Here is a 21014-nt window from a genome sequence, read left to right on the forward strand (position 1 = left end):
AGTTCACTTGGGTTATATTTGTCTGATATTTACATTTGTTTGATGATCTTAAAGTGGGGAAACTATGCAAAATATAATAATTTCAGAAGGGGGCCCAATACGTTTTCACAACACTGTATCTGATGACGTGACAGTGGGAAAATATAAAAAGATTCTGGGGGAACAGTGTGAAAACCTATCAACGATTAAATAATTTCCTTGCCCTAATGAGGCCAGCATGTGGCATATTGCCCCAATTTGTTCCCATTCATATTTAAATTGCAAAACAGCCTCTCTGCAGCCTTAAGGTAGATGCCTGGGCCTACTGATTACTGCTGACATCACCTGCTGAGAGCACTAACTATAGTGTATGCATACAGCCTAAAGCTTTGACCATTAATTAAAAAGTTTGAAAACAGCGGAGCTGTACAAAGTGAGTACAACAAGCCGGGCGAGTGGCCCATTCTGCAAGTGGATGCTTGCTTCATGGAAGAGTGTAATGAACAGGAAATGGGATGTGTCTGAAGGGTGGGTGGGAAGTCCAAACCTCATGTCTGGGATGCAAAACCTTCTTTGTCATTAGGGGAAGCGCGCCTGCCTCTTTCGTCTTCAATTAGTTTCTGTGATGAGCACGGAGACATATTTAAGAGAGGGGTTTAAATAATGACCCTTCATCAGGCAGGGGGAGTCCAAGGGGTGGATAAGAAAAACAACTTTACTGGGGTTGCTTTGAACATGCAGAGGGAGAGGTGAGTCAGCATAACAGATGGCTGCAAAGACCATGGGGACAAGATGGTGTAACCTCATGAAGGATGAGGAGCATAGGAGATGTGGCTCAGGGAAGTTAAGTATGAACTTAAAGACATAAGATCAGATGAGCAAGTTGCTGAAAAGGACAACACTCAGGGCCACTGGCCAGCACTATTATTTTTAGTACTGTGTAGACATCGCTTTGCAGAGTGGAGATCCTTATGCTGTGACTTGACTTACTCCCTGTCTGTGCAGAAGGCCGTTGGCTCAAAGAGGAGTCTTTCTGACTCATCTTCACATGAATCCAGACAGAATTCCTTCCATTAAACTCTCAGCTCTGTCTTCATCCTCCTCCTCATCTAATTGCCCAAAACAGGCAGCTTGTCAATGACTTCAACCTCTGCCTTTAACACTGTAAAACTAACGCTGATATCTCACTAAATGTCATATGTCTAAAAGGACATCGCTCACCAAATACATCTGTGCAACAGATAACATAAAAAGTGACCCATTCTACAGTTGGATGCGATGAGTATTTAGAGCTGCTATTTCAGTTTCACATTGAGTTGATTCAGGGCTCCTACCTGTTCATTAAAGGACCTATTTAATACTGTGAACATTGTCGCTTCTTCCATAGTTCTGGACTTACAAATTCTGCCAGCAGGAAAAAAGTCCCCACGAAATAGACTCAGTACTAATTTTAGGCTTTGATTTTTTTAGACAGATTTTGGCATGCCCACATTTTGGACACCAGCCTATCACAGCCTGATAAGTCAAGCACAGAAGGCGAGCACATTTCCTCATTGAACTACTACATATACTGTGGTGCATTTTTTGCCTATATAAACAGTCTGTGTGTGTGTGTGTGTATATATATATATATATATATATATATACATAAAAGACAATATTGAAGATAGTGAAACAGTTTAATAAAATCGATCGTTGAAATTAGAGTTTACACCGATCTGATCGGCCTGATCGGTATCGGCCGATAATTTGCATTTTATGCTGATCAGCTTTAATTCGCTGTCATTGATCGGCTCCACAAAAGACATTTACTCCACGTCGCAGTCGTGTACAGTATATTCGAATCCAAAAGCTAGTTTATTTTTAGCCTTGTCGCGTGTCTTTTGGCATACTGTAAATATCTGACCACCAATAAAGTTATTTAAAAAAAAAGTTAAGTTCAACGTCGCTTAATGTCAGAAAACTCAACATTTACCGTTTTAAACGATGACACCTTAATAAATTTGCAATTGTTCAGCATATTAAATGACCGATTTAACTTAATTTTGGTGAACTATAACTGTTATGTTAATGTCAGAGTGCAAAGCAATTGCATTTGATTGCTTGGGATCATGAAGCTTGAAATAATGTGTGCCACTCGCTGCCATGATTGTATCATTTTAAATTGATGACACCCCAATAAATTTGCGATTTTTCAGCAAATTAAATTAGCGATTGAACATAACTTTGGGGTGCTATAGCGGCTGTGTTCATGTCAGAGTCCAAAGCAACGGTATAATGATTTGCTTAGGTTCATGAAGATTGCAAGGATTTATGGCATCTGCTGCCATGTTTGTATCATTTTAATCGATGACAGTAAAAGATTCAAGATTTTTTTCAGCATATTAAATTGGCGATTGAACATAACTGTGGAGTGGAAGCTATTGTTCATGTGAGATAGCGGTTGTCCATATGGGGGTGCAACAATATATGAAAGCAATATAAGGTAGAATACCAACTGGAACAAAGCAGTGTTTAGAAACTGAAGCAAGCTGTCATTGCGTTTTATTAGGCTTTACATGATCAGGATTTTTGGAAGTTTAAAAAAAAACGATAACCGATCCGATCACAAAATGGAGCAATATGTCCATTTACATGACTTGTGTGTGTGTGTGTGTGTGTGTGTATATATATATATATATATATATATATATATATATATACAATTGTATATACTTGTGTACAGCATACAGTACTTGTGTACTGTATACTGTATCCATCCATTTTCTGTACAGCTTATCCTCACAAGGGTTGCGGGCGTGCTGGAGCTGGCCAGTCCCAGCTCAAATTATTCTCTAGCATTTTAGACAAAAGTAAAAACACCAATGACCTCTAGGGGGCATTCAAGGATTGGCCATTGACATAGGTTTAGGTAAAATCAACATTACAGAAATAATGGGTGCCAACTTACTGTAATTCAATTACTTTATTGCAATTAAATTACTTTAATAAATACTGTTAATGACATGTTTACTCTAACTTTCTCACTGTCCCAGCTATATGGACGGGTGTTGTCCAGAGTTTGAGGCCGTCTGACTCCCCCCCCCCCCCCCCCCGCCATCTTATTACAACTCTAGGGGCCAAAAAAAAGAGTGATGGTAAGGAGAAATTAATAGATGAACAACAATGTAATTAATGGCAAGGAATGAGGAAAAAGGGCAGGTTTATAGCAGCATCGCAAAGAGGAGACTATTTAGTAAATAGCAGTAAACAGATGTGTGCAGCTGCGCTAGGCTGGATGGCTCATGTAAGTGTACTGTGTTCTCATTAAACCCCAGGGGGCCTAAATAACAACGTGAAAGTGGGTGGGGAAAACCAATTCACATTACTCTGATTCACTTCTCAAAAAAAGGTCACAAAAATCATAACAGCTAGCAGTGGCAACGTTGCAGAATTCCTGTGAGGGCAGTGCAACATCTCAGAAGAATTACAATAAATAATATGGACTGAATTAGGGCTGTGAGAATTGAATAACTCTGCTAAGTCGACTTCAAAAATAGGTCGACAAAATTTCTGCCTCAAAGCTCTGCTGGGACCCAAAGAAAGTTTCGCCCGGTACTATGTATGCGCCGCCAGAACCAATGTTTTACATGGACATTTACTGCAGACCTACGGAGTGTTGGGCTACTGATAAACTTTGCCCAAAATGACAGTGGAGCATCTATAAAGCGATTTTTAAGACACCGTTAGATGTGTAATAAATACATAACATGATTTATGAGTTAGCTGAACGGTATCATCTATGGTGTCCTTGTGGGACACCATAGATGGTCACTAGAAAGGCAAATACAGTGGAACCTCAATTTAACGGACAGACAATAGTGTCCAGTTGGAAGTCAAAATCACCCCTCTCATGCACTAGCGAGGTAAGTTTGGATAAACAAAAACTTTTCCAATATTTTTAAAGCTTTTTTATATTTATTTACAATAATTCTGTACTGTACTGGGTGTATTTAGGAGGGATGTCTCTATCCAACATTTTCATGGCTGATCCGATACCGATACTGCAGCTTTGAGTTTTGGCCAATACCGGTCCGATCCATAAATAATTCAGTAATAATCACACACACTTCACATATTTTGTCATATGGAATGTAGAAAAGGCTTGATCACGTGATATTACTCAAACAGAAAACAATAATCAGCAACAGTAGGTATGAGGAAAAACTGACCCATTTATTTTTAACCAATGGGCTACATCATCTTTTCCTTTCGGCTCGTCCCATTAGGGGTCGCCACATCATGCCATCCTTTTCCATGTAAACCTATCTCCTGCACCCTCCTCTCTAACACCAACTGCCCTCATGTCTTCCCTCACGACATCCATCAACCTTCTCTTTGGTCTTCCTCTCACTGTCTTGCCTGGCAGCTCCATCCTCATCATACTTTTACCAATATACTCACTGTCCCCCCTCTGGACATGTCCAAACCATCAAAGTCTGCTCTCTCCAACTTTGCCTCCAAAACATCCAACCTTAGCTGACCCTCTAATGAGCTCATTTCTAATTTTATCCAATCTGGTCACTCCGAGAGCGAACCTCGACATCTTCAACCAACAGGCTACATAAACTTTAAAAATAAGAACGTGTACTACAATTGAATAAAATGAATAAAAATTATATCAGAAAATCCTGAAAAAATAACCAATAAAACCAATACCAAAAATATATATTTAAATTGCAACATAACCACTGCTCAACTTAAACATAAGCATATTCTACATTTGAATAGATTAAATGATAAATGAATGAGAAAACCATCCATCCATCCATTCTCTACATCCCTACGACCCTCACTAGGGTCACGGGTATGCTGGAGCCTAACCCAGCTAACTGCAGGCAGGAGGCTGGGTACACCTGAACTGGTTTGCGAGCCAATCGTAGGGCACATTTAAACAAACAACCATTCGCACTCATATTCACACCTAGGGGCAATTTACACTCCTCAATTAACCTACCATGCATGTTTTTGGGATGTGGGAGGAAACCGGAGTACCTGATGAAAACCCACACAGGCACGGGGAGAACATGCAAACTCCACACAGGCGAGGCTGGATTTGAACCCAGGTCCTCAGAACTGTGAGGTGGATGTGCTAACCAGTCGCCCACCATGCCACCGAAAAACCATAAAAAATAACAAATAAATAATACAAATTATACTTTTAAAGTACAAAATAAAGTTGTTGGTTTTTTTTTTTTATTTTTTTTTTTTTTTTTATAAATGGTAGTACATGGTGGGAACAGCATTTGCTTTCTCCACGTGTGGCAATACACTTGAACTTCATTTTTGGGATCGCTGATCCTGCTGTACACATCTTGACCTCTGAGGGGCAGTGTAGTACTTGCAATGAGATACACACTTGAAGTAACAAAGAAAGGAGAAGTCACAATAAAATGTTGTTAATATAACTTGTTTTTCACAGAGTTTGAAGAATATATACCAGAGTATTGTTATATTGCCTGTTAGTATGTTTATACAGCGTTTGTGTTCCAATATTCAATACTTTGAGAGATACAAGTGCCGCAAGTTCAATGCTAATTTTTGTTAGCCCATCAATGGTGTTTTTCATTCACTCATTGATTCATTCTTTCAGCTATCAATTTTTAACAAAAACAAAAAAAGAAAAATTATAATGTATTTGAACAGTCAATTGGTGTTAATCTTTTGTTATGTGTGTTTAGTTTTACAGTGAACTTCAGCTGGAGTGTCAATAACTGACTTGAAGCAAGCAACATTGATTCTCACTTTTTGCTACTATGACAGCACCTTAGCAACCTGTTGTTGTGATCATGTGGGCTCTGCATGCCATTGAGGCGCTGCTGGATAGAAGTGCTGTAGCAAAGCATTGAATGGACTGCTTGCATGATTGGTAGAATCTGAGATTTTACATCCAGTGGCTATTTTGAAGGAACAAACAAACTACACTCAAGTCGTCTACAAAATGTGCTAATGAATGTGGTAACGGCTCTATACTGTATAACTGGGCATGAAAATAAATTATTTTAATTAAAAGCCTGGCAGGACTATTAACCTGCTCAATACTACAGTACATTTAAGTAGAGATACTGAAGATCTCAGTATACCCCTGTGATGAACTGAGCAGTTTCTTTTCCACTGAATTGACAAACCCAAATTCCAGTGAAGTTGGGATGTGTAAAATGCATAAAAACAGATTAAAACAGAATTTGCAAATCCTTTTCAACGTATACTCATAAGAATACACTGCATAGACAAGATATTTAATGACTAAAGCGAAATTCTTTTTCATTTTTGCAGTTATTCACTCATTTTGAATTTGATGCCTGCAACACGTTCCCCAAAAAACTGGGACAGCGGGAAGTTTAAGTTTAAGCGGTCTCGCATCACTTATTTGAGAGTCAAAATTTGCATTTTGTGCCTCATAAAACATATTAAAAAGAAAAACTGCGGATTAAAAATTGTTGTTTCCTAAAAAGCTTTGCTGTGACGGACGTGACAACGCGATTATGTCATTACCGAAATGGCGGAAGTGAAGCTTGGTTGCTGGCATGGGTACGGTTAAGATAATGCTTATTTTTTACCCTGGATAAGTGATATTACTGCCACTTGGTAGCTGCTGAAAGTAACTAAAAAGTTATTTTTCTAACTTAGTTACTTTTGAAATCAAGTAATGAGTAAAGTAAATAAGTTACTTTTTCAAGGTCACTGTGGCACTGCCTAAAAGCATGTTTGAGCGTATTTTAATGCTGGCCTAAATATCACTATAATACTTTACAGACCTGCATCCTGGAGTGACGATCAAGGGATTATAAGGTAAAGCATGATCATTTGTTCGACTAGAGGGGTCAGCAGCCAGCTCCTATAGTGCTGCTAAACCTCATCCCCTGGGAAAACCACATAATTTTAGCATTACATTAAAATAACACGTGTCCCTAACTGTAAGAAGCAGTCAATTATGTTGCAGCGGGCAGCCAATCATATTGCAGTGGTTCGCTTTTAACTCAAATGGAATTCAAAACGATAGATTCTCTCTCTCTCTCTGAGCATGCAGAAGGAGTAGATTATGGTGGAAAAAAGGCAACTTTCACACATTAAAACATGGGCTCGTGCAAGTGCGACAAGATGAAATCTTTAATCGCACAAGCTGAAAAAAGGTCACAAATGCGACCAATTTGGTCACAGCCTCGAGCCCTGGCTTTAAGGCTTTATGGTTACTGAAAAAAAAGCCAAAATACTCCATAAAAGCCAAAATACACTGCTGACTTACCCTACATTTTATTTATTAGTAGACTGGTCTGGGACACAAGTGTTAAGTATAAGAGTAGCATATAACTGAAGGTTTACCTTGGGGAGCAGCGGTGTGGCTTTCTTGCTCTTTTTCTCTGAGGGATCGTCTAGCATATCGGGCTCAAAAGTGTAGAGTTCTGCCAGCTCGTTCATAGTAAAGTGCCTTTCAATCTGCTGCTGGTCCACCACCCGGTATGACAAAGACTGTTTGGTAACCTGCCGGTCATAGATTTTTTCTTCCATTGTGCCCTGAAAGGAGAATACGAAACGAAAGCCCAACAAATATGGGATAAGGTTCCACGAAGTAACAAGTGTGTTGTAGTGTTAATTTAGTGCAATAAGCAATCAAAGTCACAGAGGTACACATCCAATACAGTTCCATCAATAGGCAAAGGTTAATGTAATTCATGAGGATGTGCATTTCTGCTGCTCGTTAATATGTTTGTCTGCTACAGAATCAGGATATCTGCTGGCTGCTAAACAAACAAGTGACAAAAATCATCCCGCCAAGATCACCTGCGCCAGGAACCTGTAGACATAGACCGTCTTCAGCTGGCCGAAGCGATATACCCTGAATATACTCTGGATATCATACGAAGGATTCCAGGAGGCGTCAAAGATAATGACTCTGTTGGACGCCACCAGGTTGATGCCAAGGGAGCCAGCTCGTGTGGAAATGAGGAACAAACGACCCCTGGAATGGTTTGGAAAGACTTGTATAAAAGATGTCTGAATTGTTTCATTACCAGTGGACTTTTAAATCAACAAATGACCTTGTGTTGTTAGGGTCGTTAAACTCCTCTGCCCACTTCTTCCTGGTGGTGGCGTTGGTGGAGCCATCCAGACGATAGTAGTCAATGTTCCTGAACCACTTCCCCTCACCTTCACAGACACACGAGTTAAGAAACCAGCTATTCAATGCCATCATCAAACTGCAGATGAGCCTTCAACAACACGCCACCATCAACTAGGCCGTTTCTTTTCAAAGAGGTTTGGGTAGAAGCAGATAGACGGTTATGGCGAATGGAGGCCCTCTGTATGTAACCTTTAAGATGGCCAACCCTTCGCTAGCCTGCATATGCAGCAGTTCAGCATGTTTCCAATTAGAGTACTGTGATCTTTTCATTACAAATTACAAACCCTTGAGCAAACATTTTTGGTGGAATAAAAAGTCAAGGTCTAATCATTTTCAAAATGAAACTAAAAACAGCTGCTGAAGTTTAATTAGGAACATGACCTTACACCGGTGGCACTGTGTATGTATGTGTGTGCACACTTAAGGTTAAGACGCATGGACAAGAATACATGTTACATGTGGGCTTGCTTCAAGGAGTGGATGGAAAAATACTACCCAAAAAATGTTAGCATTTTTGGCATCAGACACAAAAAACAAGTGAATTTTGGGACACACAAAGCCCGTCAAGCTCCATAAATCAGTAGCTGGTTTCTATTACTAATAGGGTACTTGGTTGTTTTGTACATCATGAATAAGAGCAGCATTACAAAGCAGAATATTCAGTGGGAAACTGATCACAGGCAAATATGGGATAGAATCATTCAGTGAAGTAAGTAACAGCCTCACAAGAGAGCCAAGTGAGATCATCTTGAATAAAAGAACGTGGATGGATGGATGGAAATATAAAGCCTACCTTTGTATGGTGAGATCTTGTTTTCATCTGCAGCCCTGCAAGACAGCTCCAGGAAATCCTCAATCAGGTCCAAAGAGATAAGAGACTGACTGAACACCAACCTGTGGATGGGCACAAAGATTCATTGGTGTCACTTTACTTTTCAAAACGCTATCCCATTACACTACAAACTGGCTAGTACACACTAACAACACATTCCATACTTACACTTTATCTTCCACTTCCTCTGCCATGCGCAGGATCTCAAAGAGGATCAGAATTTTTCCGGAGTGTTCTATGATTTCAGCATCGGGCTCGGTAACAAACTCCTTGTGCCAGTCAGCGGTGGGGCTCCCTGGTGCCGAGCCAGAGGGTTGAGCTTCTTTCCAACAAAGACACAAATGAGTAAGGTCTGTATGTAGTCAGTAACCATTAAGTTACCATTATTGATTGACATGCCTTCCCATGCTAATTAACACAACTCCTTATTATTGCTAAAATAATTACCTAATGCAAGCCTGTTTATACCGTCAGGTCCATAAATATTAATATTATCCATAAATATTGTCAACTTTTTGCTTTAAACACAACCACAATGGATTTGTAATGGAATGAACAAGATGTGCTTTAAACTGCAGACTTTCAGCTTTAATTTGAGTGCATTTACATCCAAATTAGGTGAGTGGTGTAGGAATTACAACAGTTTGTATATGCGCCCTCCACTTTTTAAGGGTCCAAAAGTAATGGGACAAATTAACAATCATAATTCATATTTACACTTTTTAATACTTGGTTGCAAATCCTTTGTCGTCAATTACAGCCTGAAGTTGGAATGCATAGAAATCACCAGAAGCTGGACTTCATCCCTGGTTTTGCTCTGAGCATGCATTTCACTTGCTACAGACAAAATTGAAGGGAAAATGCCCCAAGAACAAGGAGAAAGTCAAGACAGTGATGTAGGGCTAAGCAGAGCTTTACCAGGGATGAAATCCTGCATCTGGTGGTGTCTATGAGTTCCTGACTTCAGATTATAATTGACTGCAAAGGATTTGCAACCAAGTATGAAAAGAAAGTTTGATTTATGATTGTTACTTTGTCCCATTATTTTTGGTCCCTTAAAAAGTACCTACACCATTCACCTGATTTGGATGTAAACACACTCAAATTAAAGATGAAATTTCATCTTCATTGTTCGTTTAATTGCAAATCCATTGTGGTAGTGTTTTAGAGCCAAAAAAATGAGAATTGTGTCAATTTCCCAAAATTTGTGGACCTGACTGTAGATCTGCAATTTGGACACATGTATGCCTCATCCTCTACAGTGTTAACAGGCCTACAAGCTGTAAACTCACATTTGGTTAATGTGACCCCTCATTGCTCATCATCACATTTTGTCCACATTGGTTGTCAAGATCAGTTATGTTCTACTACAACATGCAAAGCTGTTCTCGAGGCTCCAAACTTACGCTCTTCTACAGGCTCAGCCCTGTTTCGCCCCTCTCCATTTCTGCCCCGAGAACTAGTGTTCCACTCCTTGATGACTTCCACATCATCGCTATCAGAGTCATCAGATCCCTTCTTTCTTCCCTTGCCTTTCTTCTTTTTCCTATTACGGAGGGACACAGGGTCAGCAAGAGTAACAGATGAAGGAACAGTGGAACTACAAAAGTGTCTCTCGCGTTATAAATATACAACACGGAGAACTGGATTCTTTACTTTTTTTGCTTTTCGTCCTCTGAGCTCAGACTCATGGAGGACTCGTCAGTCTCTGAAGCAATGAATTCCTCCATACTGTCTTCGTCAAAGAAACCCTAAAAGAGAGATGAGTTGGATGAGGCTCAAACGTGTAGTGAATTTATGTACCAAATACAGACAGTTGATGCTTTGGAGCAAAACCGATGCACATTGGAATTTGTTTAGAAAATATTTTTTTTTAAAAAAGGATAATCATCACTCCCGTATTCCCAGTTCATCACATAGCAAGGTTTCATTTCATCTTCCCATACCTACCCTGTTTTCTTTACTGATGTAATCCAGCTGAAGGCACCAGGGATGGGTCCAGATTCTGCTGAGCATCTGGAAATCCTGGAAGAGTTTGGTCCCTGCACGGCCTCGGCCCCCCTCTATAGCATTCCCCACACCTGGAATATGAGGGAGAGTGTGAGATGTAGGCGGTAACAATGTCAGACTGAAGGTTAGTCTCTCTATACACAAACTGGTCTGCGTAAAATCTGGAGAGGGGTCTAATTTGTACCTAATTTGTATGTCTTCCATTTTCTAATAATTGCTCCCACAGTTGATTTATTCAAACCAAGCTGCTTACCTATTGCAGATTCAGTCTTCCCAGCCTGGTGCAGGTCTACAATTTTGTTTCTGGTGTTCTTTAACAACTCTTTGGTATTGGCTATAGTGGAGTTTGGAGTGTGACTGTTTGAGGTTGTGGGCAGGTGTCTTTTGTACTGATGAGTTCAAACAGGTGCCATTAATACAGGTAACAAGTGGGGGACAGAGGAGCCTCTTAAAGAAGTTACGGGTCTGTGGCAGCCAGAAATCTTGCTTGTTTGTCGGTGACCAAATACTTGTTTTCCACCATAATTTGGTAATAAATTCTTTAAAAATCAGACAATGGGATTTTCTGGATAGTTTTTAGTCATGTTGTCTCTTATAGGTGAGGTATAACTGTGATGAAAATGACAGGACTCATCTTTTTAAAGGTCAGAGGACAAATATTTTTTTTAACTCTAGAACCCCTTCACAAACCACATCTGCCATTTCAAAGTCATTATATAGCAGATATACAGCAGTTAAATCGATAAATATGATGCAGAATTCGCCTTTGGATTTTTGCATCCAGCGCCTTCCGGTCTTCGCTGTGACGTCACGCGAGCAAAACAGCCTGTTCATTCGGAGTTGTGTGCTGTTGTTCCCGTCCTTGTATATTTGTTGTCGTATGATTTAACGATGTCACGATGGTTTATTGTCTGGCATTTGGTTGTACAAATGGTTCAGGCAGTGGCAAGAGTTTTTTTTGGCTTTCCAAGTGAAAAAGGAGTAAGTGACCAGTGGATAGGGAAAGTCAATCGACAGGGGAAGGAACGTGGTCCGCTATGGGTGCATAGCAAGCATTCCAAACTCTCTACTGATCACTTCGAACCGGCGTGTTTTGAGAAAGACTTAGCAGAAAGAATTGGATACAGAGGTAGAGGCTGAAATCAGCTACGGCCAAGTATTTTTCATACGGCCATCGGGACCTCAACCGCCAGCAAGAGAACTAAATCTCGCAGCCGTCGCGGTGAAGCTGCGTAGACGAGGTGAGAATTTCCTTGTACAACCCCAATTCCAATGAAGTTGGGACATTGTGTTAAACAAATAAAAACAGAATACAATGAATTGCAAATCATGTTCAACCTATATTTAATTGAATACACTACAAAGACAAGGTATTTAATGTTCAAACTGATAAACTTTATTGTTTTTAGCAAATAATCATTAACTTAGAATTTTATGGCTGCAACACGTTCCAAAAAAGCTGGGACAGGTGGCAAGACTGAGAAAGTTGAGGAATGCAAAAATACAAAAGACCAGTGCAACAAACACGACACTGGCTGATCTGATGAGCAAAAATGTTGCTTAAGCATAAGAGTTGCAACAGAGGATGTCCACTCCAGAGGTGGGTAGAGTAGCCCAGTCATTTCCAACCTTTATGGAGCCAAGGCACATATTTTACAATTGAAAAATCTCACGGCATACCAACAAACAAAAATTTCACAAAAGGTGGATACATTAATTACTGTATTTACTTCCTGCCATCTCATAGAAGAGCATTTCTTTGTTCTGTCTGTCACTATGCCCCACTGGCAGAAATAGATGAATAAAGATACAATATTTCTTGGAAAAACTTTTTTTTTTGAGCAATCAAGTAAAATTTTATAATTTCCCACGGCACACCAGAAGAGCACTCACGGCACACGAATGTGCCCCGGCACAATCACTGGAGTAGCCAAACACTGTCCTCAAGTAAGAGTACTGTTACTTGACAATAATGTGACTCAAGTAAAAGTAAAACGTAGTCATCCAAAAGAATTACTTGAGTTACAGTAAAACGTACAGAGTGAAATTATTATTCAAATAGAGTGAACAGTGAGTAACTTCAGATTTTTTTTAGCACAGCAAGAACATCAATAAAAAAAAATTACAACATAAAATGTGAATGTGCAAATTCTGATGTTGCTGAGTGTGTGTGTGTCAGTCAAAACTACAAAAAAAACATCTGCACGGTATTTTTTCAAGTGATAAGTGAGCTGAAATACCCACGTTTGGGCAGACAGTGCCAGACAAATTCAACAATACACAAAAGCTGTTGTTTTTGTTCGTTTAATTGTAAACAAGAGTAGCGCGCCGTTGCCATCATGGCAATGATGACCTTCCCAACATGGCCGCCACGTATGCACAACGAACAGCGGGCCAGGCTTATCTAGTGTGAATACCTATGTCCGGGAAGCCCAATGGAAGACGTTGTGTGAGGTCATGTGACTTTCTTGTGTCGTTTGATTGGTGAACTAGACCTAAACGTCACTAGCGCTTAAATTGGATTGACAGCGCCCAATGTCGAAGTCTCGCGCATGAAATAATTGATAAATCAGCAATAATTGATAAATGTAGCGAGCGACATTTAGATCATTGTAGCGGAGTAAAAGTACCATTACTAATTAACAGCAGAAGCGGCGGAAGTTTTTTTTCTGGTCTCGTCAACTCCTGTGACTTCAAGCGCACAAGCGGAACCTCAGGCCGCATATTAGTCTGCCGCGGAGTAATATTCACAAATTACATCTGTGTGTGGATGGTGGATGTGTGGAAAGGACCTAGCTGCCAGCGTTCAAGGAGTACGAAACAGCCTATGATGTCAGCGACCCCCCCCATCAACCGTCCTGGTCTTTGGGTTAATTTTTGGTGCAGAGGTTTTGATATTCCACCCCAAACACTTCAATGTCTTTCTTATTCATGTATGCCCCCACATTCCCCGCCCCTGTCCCAGAGCTCTTCATTAGGGAAACCATGCTTAAACCCTGCCTGCGGCACTCTGCCAGCTGCCACTCTTATATGTGCACGCACGCACACACACAGAGAAAAGTTCACTAAATGACTTATCAAACAAGCACAGAAAAGTAGAGCAGCAAACGCTGTGCAAGTTTTTCCTGTGAGTGAGCAAAAACGCCATCTTAGCGGGGCCTAAAGGTCATATAACACCCGACAACTTCAGTGCATTGTAAAAGTCAGTGGACAAGTCAGATGGTTCTGTGCAAGAAAATAAATAAAACGTTTCAATGCAGTGTGCATCTCACCAGTGAAGTGCTCCAGGTAGTATCTGTAGAGTTGACACTGGAGTGGAGTAACTCTGATGGACAACACATACTCGTGCTTGGGAGGGAGGAACTTTGTGAGTGCTGTGTAATCTTTCCTCTGGGAAAGCAAAAAGAAGATACTTTTAGGACTAACCATGAAAGGAGAAAAAGACAACCAGAAGGGCGTGTGTGTTACCTGAACACATCCAGCCAACATCTCATACAAGATGTGAGCCCTCTTCTTCATGATGCGGACATCGTGCATTGTGGAGTCGGCACACTGCCCGTTCTGGATGGGGTTGATGAAGCGATTGCGGAACTCTTTAACCGACCCGAGCAAGTTCTCCTTAATGAAGTTTACCATGCAGTGGTCTGATAGAGGAACAAGGAAGTCAGAAGATCTTAGCATTCAGATACCAATCCAACTGCTAACAGGCTTACATTCAATGAGGTTATTTTGAAGAGGTGTTCCAGTCAGCACAACCCTCCTCCTTGTCCTGATGGAATTCATGGCTTTGGACACAGCTGATGCCTCATTCTTCAAGATGTGACCTTCATCACATATTACCATGTCGGGACCTGAAGCGAAAGTACAGTTAAAACCAAAGGGAAATCTGATCATACAGTAAATGGGATATGTATAACATTGAAACTACTTTTAATGATGGAGTCATCATTTTAATAATAACTATTTTTATCTAAGGACTCAAGCACACTTATATGCTATAATATAGCATGACCATACCTGGGTCTACCAAAGTCTTCTGAAATGTCTCTTTCAGCTTCTTACTCTTGGTGTTCCTTCCCTGTGTCAGATTTCGGTACATCTCATAGCCAATGATCATCACACCCCCCATATCATGCCATTGCTGGAGGGCGACTGCTCGCTCCTGCGGCCTCTTTACTGTGACCAGCTCCGTCACCTGTTTAATACATCAAGGATCACTGGTTAATCCTCCAAAAGTAAGGTTTGGTGAAGAACAGCTGCCAAAGCAAATTATTACCTCTAAACACTCATCATCTTTCATTCCCGCTTGCCATTTCTCAAACTCATTGACCCAATTAAGGACGGTGTTGAGGGGACAAACCACCAGTGCTGTTGAGAAGTTGAGCTTTTCACAAAGGAGCAAAGTATGAAGAAATGCCACCACCTTCAGGGAAAAAGGAGCATTACAGTTAAGATTTGATGACAACAGCATTGACTCAATCGTGTAGTACAGTTACCAACACTCATGTCTAGTTAAAGATAACACACAAAAAGATGGTTAAGACCATATCTACTCTGAATTCTGCATTTAACCCATCACTGGTGCACAAAAGGCACAACACTATTGGTGACACACTGGAGCAGTGTAACCTGGGACGCTCTCGTCAGTCATTCCTAACCAGTCTTTCACAGCTTCTCTCTTCTACCTACCTGAAGTGTTTTTCCTAGACCCATACAGTGGGCAAGGATGCAACCAGAACCAGAGGACTTCTCAATCTTCTTCACAGACTCACAGCAACAGTCCCACATGAATTGCACCCCTAGAAACATGACAAAGATGAAAGGGCTTCTCAAACACAAACTTTTGACAATACTTACTATTTTGTGACAATATTACAGAAACAGAAGTGCCTTAAAATACGAGTTTAATTCATTCCATGACACTACTCATCTCTCAAAACGCATGACCCCCATTAAAATGAATGGAAATACAATGAATCCGTTCTTGTCCCCCCAAAACACCACAATCTATTTAAAAAAAATCTCACAATACATGGCCCCATTCATTCTTTCCTTGACATAGATCAGTCCATATATATATATATATATATGGCGTCGATAAAAGACATTTACACCGCGTCGCCATCGTGTACAGCATAGTTGAATTCAAAAGCTAGTTTATTTTTAGCCTTGTCGCGGGTCTTTTGACGTAGTACTATAAATATTTGACCAGTAAAGTTATTGAAAAAAAAAAAAAAAAAACTTGTCGGCGGTGATGGACAGACAACACGTCTGAGACAGACATGTAATGCATGGATCAGACGACAAGACAAATTTGCTCTTTCACGATTACACTATGTCAGACTACTGCAATAAAATCTTGTATTCCGATACCACCACATCCCATCTTTTAAGATCACTGGACTTTATCTTGTTAACTCAAACGTGAATATGATTTGCAAATGTACAGCTTCAGCTGTTCAACAGTCCGGGGTCTCTGTTGTCGGATTTTATGCTTCATGATGCAACATACATTTTCAATGAGACAGGTCTGGACTGCAGGCAGGCCAGTCTTGTACCTGCACTCTTCTACTACAAAGCCACGCTGTTGTAACACGTGCAGAATGTGGTTTGGCAATGTCTTGCTGAAATAAGCAGGGGCGTCCATGAAAAAGACGTTGCTTGGATGGCAGCATATGTTTCTCCAAAACCTGTATGTACCTTTCAGCATTAATGGTGCCTTCACAAATGTGTAAGTTACCCATGCCATTGGCACTAACAGAGCCCCATACCATCACAGATGCTGGCTTTTGAACTTTGTGTCCATAACAGTCCGGATGGTTCTTTCCTCATTGGCTCGGAGGACACGACGTGTACAAATTCCAAAAACAAATTTGAAATGTGGACTCGTCGGACCACAGAAAACTTTTCCACTTTTCATCAGTCCATCATAAATGAGCTTGGGCCCAGAGAAGCCGGCGGCGGGTCTGGGTGTTGTTGATAAAAGGCTTTGCATTGCATAGTAGAGTTTCAAGTCGCACTTACAGATGTAGCGCCGAACTGTATTTACTGACATTGGCTTTCTGAAGTGTTCCTGAGCCCATGTGGAGATATCCTTTACACATTGATGTCGGTTTTTGATGCAGTGCCGCCTGAGGGATCGAAGGTCATGGGCATTCAATGTTGGTTTTCGGCCTTGCCGCTTACTGCAGTGATTTCTCCAGATTCTCTGAACCTTTTGATGATATGGACCGTAGATGATGAAATCCCTAAATTCCTTGCAATTGTACGTTGAGGAACATTGCCCTTAAACTGTTCGATTATTTTCTCACGCACTTGTTCACAAAGAGGTGAATCTCGCCCCATCTTTGCTTGTGAATGACTTCAGGGAATTCAGGGAAGCTCCTTTTATACCCAATCATGGCACCCACCTGTTCCCAATTAGTCTGTTCACCTGTGGGATGTTCCAAACAGGTGCTTGATGAGCATTCCTCAACTTTCTAAGTCTTTTTTTAAACCTGTCCCAGCTTTTTTGGAACGTGTTGCAGCCATAAAATTCTAAGTTAATGATTATTTGCTAAAAACAAAGTTTATCAGTTTGAACATTAAATATCCTGTGTTTGTAGTGTATTCAAATCAATAGAGGTTGAACATGATTTGCAAATCATTGTATTCTGTTTTTATTTAGGTTTAACACAACGTCCCAACTTCATTGGAATTGGGGTTGTATACACACACGCACGTGCGCACGCACACACACACACACATACATGCACGCGCACACACACACACACACACACCCACCCACCCCTCCTTGAGCAGTCACCTTATCGTGGTCGACAGGTTTGTGCGCCCCAATGATCCCAGGAGCTAAGTTGTCTGGGGCTTCACGCCCCTGGTAGTCCTTGGAGGGGGTGCTGGAGACCGCTCCCGCTGTGGACTCCTTCGTTCTGCTGGGGGACTTCAATGATCATGTGGGCAATGACAGTGAGACCTGGAAGGGCGTGATTGGGAAGAACAGGCCCCTCGATCAGAACTTCACTCACGTCCCAGGGGAGGCGGGGGACATTGAGTCCGAATGGACCATGTTCTGCACCTCCATATCCGAGGTGGCTGACCGTAGCTGTGGCCGTAAGGTAGTTGGTGCCTGTCGTGGCAGAAATCCCCAAACCCATTGGTGGACACCAGCGGTGAGGGATGCCATCAAGCTGAAGAAGGAGTCCTATCGGGCCTTTTTGGCCTCTGCAACTCCTGAAGCAGCTGATGAGTACCGGCTGGCCAAGCAGAATGCAGATTTGGTGGTCGCTGAGGCAAAAACTCAGAAATGGGAGGAGTTCGGCGAGGCTATTGAGAATGATTTCCGGACGGCTTCGAGGAAATTCTGGTCCGCCATCCGGCGTCTCAGGAGGGGGAAGCAGTGCCCCATCAACACTGTGTATAGTGAGGATGGTGGTCGGCATGTTCCAACTACAGGGGGAAATCACTCTCCTCAGCCTCCCCGGTAAGGTCTATTCAGGGGTGCTGGAGAGGAGGGTCCATTGGTAAGTTTAATCTCAGATTCAGGAGGAGCAGTGTGGTTTTCATCCTGGCCGTGGAACAGTGGACCAGCTCTACGCCCTCGGCAGTTTCCTCGAGGGTGCATGGGAGTTCGCTTAACCAGTCTGCATGTGTTTTGTGGACTTGGAGAAGACGTTCGACCGTGCCCCTCTGGAGTCTTGTGTGTGGGGGGGGGGTGCTTCGGGAGTATGGAGTACCGAACCCCCTGATACGGGCTGTTCGGTCCCTGTACGACCAGTGTCAGAGGTTGGCCTGCATTGCTGGCAGTAAGTCGGACTCATTTCCGGTGAGGGCTGGACTCCGCCAAGGCTGCCCTTTGTCACCGATTCTGTTCATAAATTTTATGGACAGAATTTCTAGTTTCAGCAAAGGCGTTGAGGGGGTCCCGTTTGGTGGCCTCAGTATTGCATCTCTGCTTTTTGCAGACGATGTGGTTCTGTTGGCTTCATCAAGCCATGACCTCCAACTCTCACCGGAGCGGTTCACAGCTAGAGTGTGAAGCGGCTGGGATGACAATCAGCACCTCCAAATCTGAGACCACGGTCCTCAGTCGGAAAAGGGTGGAGTGCCCTCTCCAGGTCGTGGATGAGATCCTGCCCCAAGTGGAGGAGTTCAAGTATCTTGGGGTCTTGTTCACGAGTGAGAAAAGAAACGAACGGGAGATTGACAGGCGGATCAGTGCAGCATCTGCAGTGATGCGGATTTTGTATCGGTCCCTTGTGGTGAAGAAGGTGCTAAGCCGAAAGGCGAAGCTCTCAATTTACCGGTTGATCTACGTTCCTACCCTCACCTATGGTCACGAGCTGCGGGTCGTGACCGAAAGAACAAGATCCCAGTTACAAGGGGCCGAAATGAGTTTCCATCGCAGGGTGTCGGGGTTCTCCCTTAGAGATAGGGTGAGAGACTCAGTCATCCGGGAGGGGATCAGAGTCGAGCCGTTGCTCCTCCACATTGAGAGGAGCCAAATGAGGTGGCTTGGGCATCTGATTAGGATGCCTCCTGATCGCCTGCCCGGTGAGGTGTTCCGGGCACATCGCACCGGGAGGAGACCCCAGGGACGACCCAGGACACGCTGGAGAGACTACGTCTCTCGGTTGGCCTGGGAACGCCTTGGGATCTCCTCGGAAGAGCTGGATGAAGTGGCTGGGGAAAGGGAAGTCTGGGCCTCCCTGCTAAAGCTACTGCCAATGCGACCTGACCTCGGATAAGCGGAAGAAAATGGATGGGTGGATATATAAGGGGAGTAAAAGGTTAATCCCCTGACATATGAAGGCTCGTATATAGTGTTCAGCCGGGTTTCAGCCATCATACTCTGTGTCTTCGGCGGAAAGAAAGGTCTGCGTTACAACCCTACACGTCACGGGTGCTCGCCTTGCATTTCACTATGAAATGCTACGACACTTCTGGCTTTTTCCATAATTTGCCTTTTTCTAATAAATTCAGCTTTGCCCTTGCCAAGCCAGCACAGTGAACAATTTGTGATTCGCAGTTTTGCTTTTTAATGTGACTGAGGCGCCGCAAAATGCATATTTTGGCTCACAAAGAGTGATGCAAGCCCGCTTAATTTGAGAATTGGAACAGCCACTCTAAATTGGTTAACATTGTCTAGAAATAACAGCCAAAGTGGGGACAGAGTAATAGTATTGAATTGTGAAGCAACCAAGAACGTGTAGTATTCGGAAATATGCTCGTCATTTTGTCACTGACATCAACAGGCTGATGTGTCAATCAGGGACAGTTTCAACCTAAATGTGAGCGGGCCAAAATCTGGCTGAAAATCAAATATGTCATCAGAAAACAAGCCTAAAATAAATACAGTACTGCGTCTATTTTGGGGGGAATTCTTTCTACAGAAATAGTTTTTAAGTCCAGAACTATGGTATTCCATAGTGCCAATATTCACCGTATTGTTTAAGCAAGTCACGGTAAAAATATGAGCTAAAATTCTATTACTTACATTCATCAACAGGGAGAGATAAAAAGAAAAATAGCAAGTGGATTTATCATGCCCATCACCGCATCCTTCGTCTTGTCCTTACCATCGACCTGGTGAGGTTTGAGCTTAGTGACGAGGTTCCTGTGCACTTGAACGTGTGGCTCCTTGGTCTCTTCATTTTCATCAAGCACTAGCTTGGTGGTGATGGGACATGTCACCTGGGAAGACTCTTTCACCACAATTGTCTGAGCACAAAAATGTCACTGTATTTTCAAAAAAATGCTTGAAACAAAATGCATTTAAGTACATCCACACTTAGAATTTTGTTCTTTGGTTCAGAAAATGATTCACAGTAGGGCTGCACAATTAAACGAATTTTAATTGTGATCGTGATTTTGGCTGCTACAAATAAATGAGCCCGATCGTCAGAGATTTTTTTACACTTAAAATGCAGGCACTGCTGCATATGAAAAGTGCTTCATTTGCAACAGTGCCAGCAACCTAGTCAGCCAGCCACTAGAGGGCGAACGCTTGGTTAAGGCTTCATTAAGGGCCACCCT

At 42.0% G+C, this 21014-nt stretch overlaps 1 protein-coding gene across 2 annotated transcripts in view; it reads right to left on the bottom strand.

Annotated features, from left to right (window-relative positions):
* atrx (ATRX chromatin remodeler) overlaps positions 1 to 21014 on the bottom strand; it is a 56009-nt gene that overhangs the window by 20085 nt on the left and 14910 nt on the right. The window contains exons 15-29 of one of the 2 annotated variants that reach the window (XM_061685287.1): positions 20558 to 20699; positions 15672 to 15781; positions 15259 to 15405; positions 15000 to 15177; positions 14696 to 14833; positions 14451 to 14626; positions 14255 to 14372; positions 10923 to 11053; positions 10629 to 10723; positions 10379 to 10518; positions 9141 to 9291; positions 8934 to 9034; positions 8058 to 8166; positions 7801 to 7978; positions 7342 to 7533 (exon numbers count right to left, since the gene is read on the bottom strand). In XM_061685287.1, coding sequence (XP_061541271.1) covers positions 7342 to 7533; positions 7801 to 7978; positions 8058 to 8166; positions 8934 to 9034; positions 9141 to 9291; positions 10379 to 10518; positions 10629 to 10723; positions 10923 to 11053; positions 14255 to 14372; positions 14451 to 14626; positions 14696 to 14833; positions 15000 to 15177; positions 15259 to 15405; positions 15672 to 15781; positions 20558 to 20699 — 2106 coding nt within the window. Of the gene's footprint in view, positions 1 to 7341; positions 7534 to 7800; positions 7979 to 8057; positions 8167 to 8933; positions 9035 to 9140; positions 9295 to 10378; positions 10519 to 10628; positions 10724 to 10922; positions 11054 to 14254; positions 14373 to 14450; positions 14627 to 14695; positions 14834 to 14999; positions 15178 to 15258; positions 15406 to 15671; positions 15782 to 20557; positions 20700 to 21014 lie in introns of both variants that reach the window. The other variant, XM_061685286.1, reaches the window with a different exon arrangement.

Source organism: Phycodurus eques, chromosome 9 (genome assembly GCF_024500275.1).
Source record: "Phycodurus eques isolate BA_2022a chromosome 9, UOR_Pequ_1.1, whole genome shotgun sequence".
Classification (NCBI taxonomy): Eukaryota; Metazoa; Chordata; class Actinopteri; order Syngnathiformes; family Syngnathidae; genus Phycodurus; species Phycodurus eques.